At 40.7% G+C, this 11146-nt stretch overlaps 1 protein-coding gene across 1 annotated transcript in view; it reads left to right on the top strand.

The window, feature by feature from the left end:
• Positions 1 to 1294, top strand: part of LOC107660421 (coiled-coil domain-containing protein 13-like) — a 12130-nt gene extending 10836 nt beyond the window's left edge. Inside the window, exon 15 of the mRNA XM_016449718.1 lies at positions 1124 to 1294. Within this exon, the coding sequence (XP_016305204.1) occupies positions 1124 to 1275 (152 nt within the window). The 3' untranslated portion in view covers positions 1276 to 1294. The remainder of the gene's footprint in view (positions 1 to 1123) is intronic.
• The last annotated feature ends 9852 nt before the right edge of the window (positions 1295 to 11146 follow it).

The following is an 11146-nucleotide window of genomic DNA, read 5'->3' as shown; positions in this document are numbered from 1 at the left end:
ATTTATATAGGAATCCATGAGATCTGGAAATTTCAGTGAGGGTAAAAGATTATCCCATGCAAATTTTGCAACGGGTTCAATTTGGTCACACGTGTCTTCGATTCGCAGTGTTGACCTACAAAAAACTGTTTGTTTTGAAAATGGCTTCTGTGTGAGTTGTGCTTCATACATCACAACACTATTGACAATACAATATATCATAGACCTTTTGCCCGTGAAATGCTTTTGAAATATCGTGAATGTGATGGCACCTTCCCGCTGCTAGCAAAACCTTGCAGCTTTACACTGCAAATTTACTGGACACTTATTTATTGAAACTGCCTTTATGTTGAAGTGAAATGACCTAGGTATGTATGTACCTAGGTTTTGAAGTCAAACATAAAACAAATGCATTAAACAGCACACGCATTTGACAAGTCGCTTTAAACTGTAGGCTTAGTTTGAAGCGCTTAATATAAAGCATGTCTCATGTGTGATTAGGAAAACTTGGATCATGCACTTTTCTTGCAGCAGCTCTCTCTGTACACCCTCAACTTAGAACATGAGGTAACTTAGAACATGATAGCACTTACTACTAGCAACACTATTTGGGTATCATTCATGTCTGTACAATAAATACAGTGTTCTGTCATGAAACTCTAGATGGCGCAATCTGATATAATCGCATCATTATTCACATGGCACAGCTGATTGTTTCCTTTTTTGCATTAGCAGCCAATGAGCTTGCTGCTCAACATTCAAATACTCGGCTAGTGGTTGCTGTAGCAGTTGCAGCGCACTTCAGAAACCCTCCACCTCCCCAGCTCCACCTGTATAGATCAGTTACGGGGCGATTTCATGTATGTTATATGGGGGTTATGTCATATATGTTAGCAGCAGTATTTCTTACATGCTCACAGCAGTATGTTGTGGATGTATTGGCAGTAGCAAGTCTCTGTACTTGCTCTTTCGCTGCAGCTGCAGCAGCAGCGTAGTAGATCTATTCCGGCAAGACCAAACACATTAACATTGCCATGTACATTACCATGCTAAACTCTCCGAGAGTTGTCATGACAGAACTAAGCAGAGAATGAGCCACATGCCAAGTTAAAACCATTATACATAATATGAGCAATTGTAATAGTGATGCTCTCTCAAACTGCTTGCTTCAGACCAGTAACTAAATGCATCGCCTTGAAGGAAAAGAAAGAAGGCTTGCAATTCTACAAGGACATGCTGGCCCAAACAAAACAGGAATTCCAGCAGGCCCACAGAAAGCATGAGCAGGGGACTTAGACTGGACTGATGAAGGGTCTTTGCTTGCAAACACAGATCCCTGAAGGACAACACTGGCAGTTAAGTTAAGGGGACGATCGCTCTGTATGTTGCCATGTTTGCTGTTGACAACACACACACACACACACACACACACACACACACGCACATACAAAACAGATGACTTGTTTCATGAGTCCGATCAGCATTGTGAAGACATGAGATATGAATGAGATATAATACATGTTTCACTCTTTGCTGGAGGAACAGTTGTGAAAAGAATAGTATAATAATGAGAACCTGTTTGTTTATTAACGGTAGGAACATTTTAAGAAATTATCAAGGTAAACCAAGTGTTTTTTTTCTCTTTTTGGCACTCTAAAGTGGAAACAAACTTTCCTGCCTTCTTTTCTGACGCACATTGCTCATTAATATTTGATTTGTGTGTCATGGTGTGAAACCAAAAATGAAAAGCAAGACCAAAATGAGCTCGGCAGAATGTGCACCGTGCCCTGCTCAAGCGATATGTGTGTGATGACTTGACCCCTCGCTTTCCGTGTCTCTCCTCTTGTTTACATTTAGAGTATCAGCCGGCGCATTCATGCTGCCATACATGAGTTATTCCCTTTCCTATGTGGCCGGAGGGGGTTTGAGGCCTCCCCTCCCGACGCTGCTCCACCACGCTTAATTTAAACCTGTGGCTGAAGCAGTGTGCTCCTCTTGAAACAGCGCACTATTTCATCTTCCCAGAAGCCTGAGGGACACTGGCAAGCCCAAGGCTGTTACGAGTGCAAGCACCACAAGACCAAAATATCATCCAGGATTGGAAACGAAGCCTTATTTACAGTGAAGAAATAAAAAGAACTTGTGTTTGAAATGAGATTGTAGATAACAGATGTTCAACAAGCAAAGGGACATTTGACACAGCTTAATTGCAGTTGTAAAGGCTGGCGTGACGCTTTAAAGGGGCAGTTCACCAAAAAAAAAGAAAATTCTGTCAAAACGTACCTTGTTAAAAAGAAGTAAAGCATACTTTTAAAGAGTGTACTTAATATGGGAATACTATATTTAAAAAGAATATACTTGAGTGCAAGCTGAATGTAGCGTTTTCAGACATTTAATTGCATGCTATTTGCGGTAAAATTAAAATGTATTATAGTTTAAATTTATATTTAATGCAGTTAGTTGAAATTAAGAGTGTTTTTTGATCTTCGTAAGTAGGACGTAATCTTAATCTTTATGTGTAATTGCATAATTTTGTTGTCTTAGAAATATGGTTAATTGTGTTGTCAAATGTACTGACAATCATTTATGGCAAACTTAAATATATTTAATGTAATTTCTATTGAAACTTGTATATCTTGTATTTAAATATATTTGTAATTACACATTAGGTACATTTTAAATATAAAATATATAAATGTAAAATATAATGTAATTTATTAACTTAAAATGTAATGTCATTTAAATGTAATATCGAATAACACACTACAGTTAAAGTTATGCTTTAATATGGTTTTTATGCTCTAGTATGTTAGTCAGCACATCAAAATAAATCTTCTTCTTTAAAGCACATCAAACAAATATTAAAACGATTTAAAACATAAGTGCAACTTTTAATTTTACATTATTACAAAGTGCACTTATTAAAATGTCTTGTGTGGTGTAATTTCTGCAAGTACAGTTAAAAAAAAAACACTTTTAAGATTTGAAGAACACTACAAGTGCAGATCAAATACAATTAAGTGAACCTCTTTTTCACAAGGGCTACTTACCCTTTCCAGACCCGTAAGACTTCTCTTCATCTTCAACTTTGTAAAAGTAATCCAAATGAACTCTGACGAGACATAATCCCTTTATATGATGAACAGATTTAATTTATAGGCTATTATTCATTTATTGATTAATTTAACATTGACCAACACATACTTAGAGCTCATCAAACATGGTAAACAAGGAAGCTCAGTCGTGCTTGCTTGACGCACAAGAAGATTTGTTCTTGTTTTTGATGTGTGAAAATTTTGGTTGCATGGACTTTGAATGGATAGACATAAATGTTGAGAGAATATTACAAATATCTTACTTTGTGTTCTGAAGATGAACGAAGTCTTATGGGTTTGAAACAACATGAGAGTGAGTAAACGATGACAGATATGTCATTTTTGGATAAACTAACCCTTTTAATATTGCAGGAGATTGCAATGCTGACATTTGTTTCTCGAGTGACCACTCAGTTGTCAACAAATGGTGTCTAATCAAATATATTCATTAATATAAATTTTTCTTTTTTTGTTAAAGATTTATTTTTTGGCATTTTTGCCTTTATTATGGACAGGACAGATAAGACATCGGGAAAGGTCCAGGAGTCGGGACTCAAACTCGGGACACCCGCAGCGCAACGACGCTGTATGTCGGCATGCTGCCCACAAGGCTAGCGGCGCAGACAATATTCATTTTTCAATAATATTAAATAAAGCTGGTAGAAAAACAGTAGTATCAGCCAGGGCATTGACATGCCTGAAGATTTGAAGTCCACTGCAACTATAAACCTCCACGATCAGCAGTTTCTGCATCCGGCAAAGCCTTTGTGGTAATGCCACAAGAATGTCTCCAAACAGTAACATTTCTATAGGCCTGCATGCTTTTGCATTTACAATTACAATGTTTTAAACATAAAAGCTCTGTTCCAGAACTAGTGAGCTGTTGAGATGACATTTTTAAGGCATCATAGTGCCCAAATGGTGTATTTTCTGCTTTGCTTGCACAAGTCAACAAGATCTCAGGGTGTCGCTACAATAACAGACTGCCATGCTATAACAGACTATTGCTATTTTCATGTTTTTCTGTATCCTGGAATGGTGAATACAACTTGACCTCTGCAATCCAAGCAAGCATTTATCATTGACTCAGTGCTTCAAGTTATATCAGGCCTGTAATGTAGGGCATGCTACACTTTATATGCATGGCTAAAAAAATCCAAATCCCCTTGTTTTCTGTATATGATTGAGACCTGATGAACCAAAGAAAACTGAGTGGACGATCTGATCATCACATTCAAGCAGACAGACTTTCTCTTGACATGTAGAAAGCCATGTATTTGTTTGCCAACACAAGAGTTTAGTTTTATCAGATGGAGCCCTTCCAATGAAATGAATGTACTATATTTTAGTTAAATGTGATATTTTCTATTTTTAGGGGATTTCATTGTACTAAATTATATTTATTGAAGAGTTATGATTCATTTATTACATTTGATACATTACATTTATTACATAGACCTGAAAATTAAATCTCAAATTTCCAACTTAAACTGTCAAATTTTTAAAAAGGCATGTGACACAGAAATATATATATATATATATATATATACATACATACATGTTTACGTTTATTTTTATGATGCACAAGATGCACAAAAATACTTTTTTTAAAATTTCATATGAAATACATATTTTCCAAAACATTACTTTAAAAATGTGTGAAAATCAAGAGCCATAAATCTAAACAAGTCGTATTCCAAATTTGAGGTTGATATCTCAAAAAATGAACTTTCAGTAAGATTTTGTTTCTACTAGATGAAATTCATGTGGCCCATGTAATTATTTCGAATCATGCTTTTGTGTTTGTGTGTGTACACATAAGTGCCAAAAAACATTTACCATGAAGTTTAAAAAAAAAAAAAATCTAAAAATCAAAACATATTTTAAATAATCTAAAAATCAAAACATATTTTTTTCAAACATGACCTAAGAAAATTAACTTGAGTTTTGTTTTTAGGATTAAAGGAATCTAATATTTTCATTGTCTGCCCATTAAATTATTTTGACCTCTCTCTATATTACTAATATCATATTTTATACTATTATATATTATGAATAAATAATAATTTAAAAATACTTATTTCACTACATGACAATTTTAGGTGCAAAATGATTTCAGTACTTATTTCAAAACACTTGGTACAGTACAAAACATAAGAAGCAGTGAAGAGGCATTAGGAAACCCATCACTTTGAAATATGTGGCTTCAAACCAAACAGATTGGCATTGTTTTGCAGGACGCCAGTAGCCCTGAAAGGTTCAGATTTATTCCCGAATACCCAGCAATAACCCACCAAGCCAAATGCATACTTGTGTCAACAGCGTGTACGTAAACAGTCTCACCTATTTGTCATTCCACCTTTGAATGGGCCCTTTCTCTGCGCCGCTCCTCCAAGGTATTCCCTCGTTCCGGACCAGTGCTTCCTCCACACCATTGACTACATCCAGGAACTTGGGTAAATAAGTCCCCGCTGTGCAGGCAGAGGTTAAAGTGGACTGTGCCAGTTTTGACAGCGTTGTGAAAGAGGTGAGAGCAAATCACAGCCGTGTGAATACATGCATTCATTTCACACCATGATTATGAAAGAAATCAAACTCTAGCATGTTGGTTAACTGAAGTGTATCAGGTCACGTTTTACATGACGGTTTCCAGGCTACATTGCAATTACAGAAAACGTAATCAGTATGCAATCATTAATTAATTAGCTTGTAATTAAAAAGGATTGAATGCTGTACACATTACTGCAGTCATTAATTGTAGTCACATGCACAGTGCTTTACATGGACACTCAAGTGCTGGGAAACAAACAAACTAAAAACCTGGGCCTAAATCAAGCACTAGTTTTTGATCTGTTATTTTTGTTAAAGGGCTCCTATTATGCTCTTTTACAAAGTCTTGATTTTGTTTTGGGGGTGTACTAGAACAGGCTCTCATACTAGGTTGTTCGAAAAACACATTATTTTTCACATATTTTACATTATTACAACACCTCTCTCCCCAGTCTGGCATGAACCGCACGAATAGTTCCTGTATCAAATGAAGGCCCGCCTTCTGAAATACGAAATGAGCTGTGATTGGTTAGCTGGGCCAGTGTGTGCTGTGATTGGCTCCACTCAGCACCTGGTCGGGAAATGTCACGCCCCAAAATAAGTAAAATTTACCCTGATCTTCAAATTCAAAAAGTTTTCACTTCCCAGCTCGTAGTGCATCCTGTTCATTGAGCATTAGTGAAAACAAAACAAAACCAAAACCAAAACAAACAATAAAGAGACATTTTCACTTTGCTTAGTTTGCTCAAGCATGTTTTCAAAAATTGTGTACCTTCAACATTCTTTGTCTATGCCAAAAAAAATTAGACAATATGTTGTCAGTGGACTTTCAAAATTTGCTTTGCTTGAGAAAACATGCAAATATATAGATATAGGGTGTGTCTCAATCAGCTCCCTTGTTCAGTAGGCAGGGCACTGATCAGGGAGTCGGCCATTTTAAGGGCTGTCTCATTCGTGAATTCCTTCCAGTGCACTGGAATGTTCACTCCCTGAAAAATCCCACAATGCATCGCAAATTCTATGGAGCATCGATGCTCACTATGCTCCCTTACCGGAAATAACGTCACATTTCAGAAGTGCGAAACATAAACCACACGAGCCAATTTGATAAATATAATGACACACGATAGAAGATTTGAAAAGATGTGTTTATTTCAACATAAACACACATCGCTAGACAGGTAGTGAACACATCTAATTAACATTTTTAATTAATATTTGTGTCACAGTCTTCAGTTGGTGTGCCCAGGATGGCCACCAGATGACACTGTGTTTTTGTGTGAGCACATGGCTTGTGTTTGTTTGGTGCCATGTGCTCTCTCCTGTCTATTGTCTGACCCCGCCCATCTTGTTACCTTGTTATTGTTTCAGTGGGTTCACCTGTGTCTCCCTCATTACCCTCTTCATTTGCTCCCTATTTATTCTCCTTGTGTTTGCAGTCCTGTGCTTCTTCGTTGTTGTGTGTGGTCGAATGTGTCTGTGTGCTCCTTGTTTGGGCTTGCTCTGCCTGAACCTGTGTTGCCTTTCCTTGCCTTGCCAAGCTGTGCCCTGTTCTGGCCTTCCTGCCTGTGGTTCCCCCTTGGGGTATTTTTTTGTTGTTGTTTTGTTTTGTTTTATTTGATTAATAAAGAGCCCATACTTCCTGCATTTGAGTCCTCGCCTCATCTCTCCACCCGCACCGTGACAGAACAAAGAAGCCATTAGAGGACTCCGCAGAAGATGGGCTCATACGACCTACCAGCCTCCACTTCCTGCAGCCCCCTCCACCAGCATATGCTCCAGCTCGAAACCTTGAACTCCCTCCAACAACGAGGAACTGACCTGAGGGAGTTTGCCCTGGAGTTTTGGAGGGGCTGGGCTACAATGACTCTGCTCTAAAGGATATTTTTAACCTCTGCCTGGACAAACCCCTACTGCATTGGGAGATGGAGCTGGTAGAATCATTGGATTTATGGAACTTCTCCAGTTACTTGCAGCTCCGCAAGGAGGGAAAGGTAGTACACCACCACCAGACTCTACACGCAGGGACTGTCCCATCCCCACCTTCCTTGGCAAGTCAACTCCAGGACCCTCATTGACCCCCACGCTGAAGCGTAGGTCAAGAAAGAGAAGGGCAGCAAGGTCCACTCCTGTCAATCTAGAGCCCACTCCAGAGGAAGCAGGTCCAGAGTCTGCTTTAGAGGAGGTGGTTTCAGAGGCTCTTAACATCATGGCTGCCATTCCAAAGACTCGTCCTGACATAGCTGCCAGTCCAGAGCCTCTTCACTAGATGGCCGCCAGTCCAGGGCCTCTTTACAGCATGGCCGTCACACCAGAGCCTTTAGCAGTCATGGATACCACATCAAGTCAAGTCAAGTCAAGTCACCTTTATTTATATAGCGCTGGACAGGTAGGATCTAAACCATCTTAAAGCCTGCCCTTGAATACCTGTATAGTTTTGTAATCGATCTATGAGTATGTCATGATCTATAGTATCAAACGCAGCACTAAGATCAAGTAAAACTAGCAATGAGTGAACATCAGTGTTCCTGGGTATTACGAACACGCCGCATTAAGCCTTTAAGGTGGGCCCAAGGCCTTTGAGGCTGGTTTCCAGTTTAGCAGAGCCACCTCTATTGTCAGTGCGAGCAGCTGGCATCTCTGCGGTGGTCCCAAGTCCAATGGTCCTGGAGGACCCGACTCTGGTGGTTTCAAGTCTGGTGGTCCCAGAGAACTTGACTCTGGTGGTCCCAAGTCCGGTGGTCCTGGAGGGCACGACTCCGATGGTCCCAAGTTCGGTGGTCCTGGAGGACCCAACTCTGGTTGGCCCAAGTCCGGTGGTCCTGGAGGACCTGACTCTGGTGGTCCCAAATCCAGTGGTCCTGGAGGACCTGACTCTGGTGGTCCCAAATCCGGTGGTCCTGGAGGCCCTGACTCTGGTTGGCCCAAGTCTGGGGGTCCCAGAGGAGCCTGAGCAACCCACTCCACAACAGCCTGCCACAGTACAGCCCACTCTCACTGCTGCTGTCACGAAGGCCGCAACAGAGCCACTCGCTCTCACTGCTGTTGCCACAGAGGCTGTCACTGAGCAACCCACTCTCCTTTTCTCGGTCACAGAGGCCGTTACAAAGCCGCCCAATTTCTCTGTGGCTGCCATAGTCAAGAAGGCCGTCTTCGCTTTTCGCCTCAGGGCTATTCTGTGTGCATGGGCCGCTTCAAGGTTCACTCCAGCTTCCCAGGAGCCTGTCTCAGAGTCCACTCCAGAGCCCGCTCCAGTCCGGGAGCTTTCAGAGTCCCCTCCAGAGCCCGCTCCAGTTCTTCCAGAGGTGGCGGCCTCTACTGCTAAACTTCCCGAGGCGGCGGCGTCCGCTTCAGCTCCTCTTAAGCTGGTGGAACCCACTTTTGAACGCTCTGATGGTCTTGTAACAGTCAAAGAGGCTGTTTATGAATCCTCTGCCTCTCTAGTCATGGACAAGGAGGTCGTGTTGGAATCCCTTGTCTATTTGAGCATGACAATGGAGATTCTCTCTGAACTGTTACCCTGTCCTGTCACTGCCAGGGATACCATTGCTGAACTGTCTGCCTGCCCTGTTTCGGCCATAAAGGCTGTTACTAGCATCTCTGTGCTCTCTGTTCCTGTGCTGTCTGATCCACCTTGGTGGTCACCTGCCTCGTCAGCTCCACGTTGAAGGACATCTGCCCAGCCTGAGCCATTTTGGTGGTCTCCTGCACGAGGTGGTCCTCGAGCCCATCTGCTCGCCTGTGGTGGTCTTCTGCTCTGCCCTGGTGGGCTTGCACTCCACCTTGGCCTCCTCCTCTGCCAGCCCCACCCTGGGCGCTCGCTCTTTCACAGTCTTCAGGCCCTCCTCTGCTCCACGAGCCTGGCCCACCATCCCTCCCCCTGTTCCGCCTCCTCTCCACCTCCCTCCTGGACTCTAGTTTTGTGCCTCGGACTGTGGAGCGTCTGGAATCTGCTCCTTACACTGCAAAAAATGGCTTATCTTACTTAGTGTTTTTGTCTTGTTTCTAGTCAAAATATCTAAAAATTCTTAAATCAAGATACTGTTACTAGATAAGCCAAATGACTTAAGATATTTAGTCTTGTTTCCTGGAGGGCCAATATCCTGCAGCGTTTAGCTCCAACCAGTTCCAACACACTTGTCTGGAAGTTTCTACTGAGTCTGAAGACCTTGATTAGCTGGTTCAAGGGTTTTTAATTAGAGTTGGGGCAAAACCGCAGCACAGTGGCCCTCCAGGAACAGGTTTGAACACCCCTGCCCTAAACCAACGAGCTTCATTCAGACTGACTATAGGAGAGAGTGGGGCTAGTGATCACACGCATGTTTTAAAAGTTTCCACACGTTATTAGTCGCCTCATCAACACTATATAGAAAAGGAAATGTATCAAAATTCACAAATCTTTGGAGGTTATCACTGAATATTTAATTAAATTTCTTGCTGAAGATCTTTTTTTTTTCATCTCAGTTTTTAGCATTTATTTAAAACAAGAGAAATCTGTTATTATTTTAATCTCCAATCTGTTATAGCCTATCTGTTAAATAGTTTATCTAACTAGCAGAAGACATTAGTGAGGTTTGAAACCCAGATGCGCAGATGGGTCATGTTGTAACACTGTGTTACTGCTAAGTAAGTTAGTGATGTAATTCACATTCTTTATATAACTTTTATCAATGCTATGAAGAAACCATGAGGGACAGGTGAATAAAGAGAGTGAGAGCCGGAATGTTCAGAAATGATTATTTCCAGAAAGCTTTCTTACTGACACTTCTATTTTTCTCCTTTTCTGAGAGCGTGGTGTGTTGTGTGAGTTTCTGAATGTGTTTCTTCATCTGTTTGCCCACATTGTTTTGATCTTTGCTGTATAGCTGTGTTTTGTGTTCATGGTCATACTCTAAATTTAGTTATTTTTAATTATTAACAATTAAATAATTCATATGAAAAAGTTAGTACTTGTCTTTTTTGGACAAGATTGTTAAATTAGTTTTGTGTGTATGTTATGATTAGAACAGATAATGTCAGGATCACATCATTGTAAACTGTCAGCTTACAATATGCCCCAACTATGTCAGTGCTCACACTTCTCTTCCTTTCTTTTAGGGTCTTAGACTTACATATTTGTACCAGACATGTTAAATTAATGTGCAAAAAGCCAAACTTGTTAAGTTTGAAAATGTGCTTATCCCAGTCTAAAAGCAGCAGCATTATGTGAAGCAGAATCACACGCTCTGATGTATGATCTGACCGAGATAGAATCAGTAATTCAGAAGCGGCACGACATTCATAGGCCTATCTAATTTCACCCCTCCTGCAACCCTCTTTTCATAAGAGCGGTGTAGGTTGGGTTATTAGCACCCATCACGTAATCCCCAGATTTTAAGATTAGCATGACATTTGGCTGTGTTTATTCATTATCTTCTATTACAGCTCTCAAAGGGAGTGGAGAAAACCTTGTCAGTCAAGCTGTGGAGATGTATAGGCTGTAACCAATAAGCCGCTGATGTATTCCTACCACATTCTCTCAG

This window comes from Sinocyclocheilus anshuiensis, unplaced genomic scaffold (genome assembly GCF_001515605.1).
Source record: "Sinocyclocheilus anshuiensis isolate Anshui unplaced genomic scaffold, SAMN03320099.WGS_v1.1 scaffold1635, whole genome shotgun sequence".
Classification (NCBI taxonomy): Eukaryota; Metazoa; Chordata; class Actinopteri; order Cypriniformes; family Cyprinidae; genus Sinocyclocheilus; species Sinocyclocheilus anshuiensis.
The sequence above is the reverse complement of the archived record's forward strand: the minus strand, read 5'-3'. Positions and strand labels throughout refer to the sequence as shown.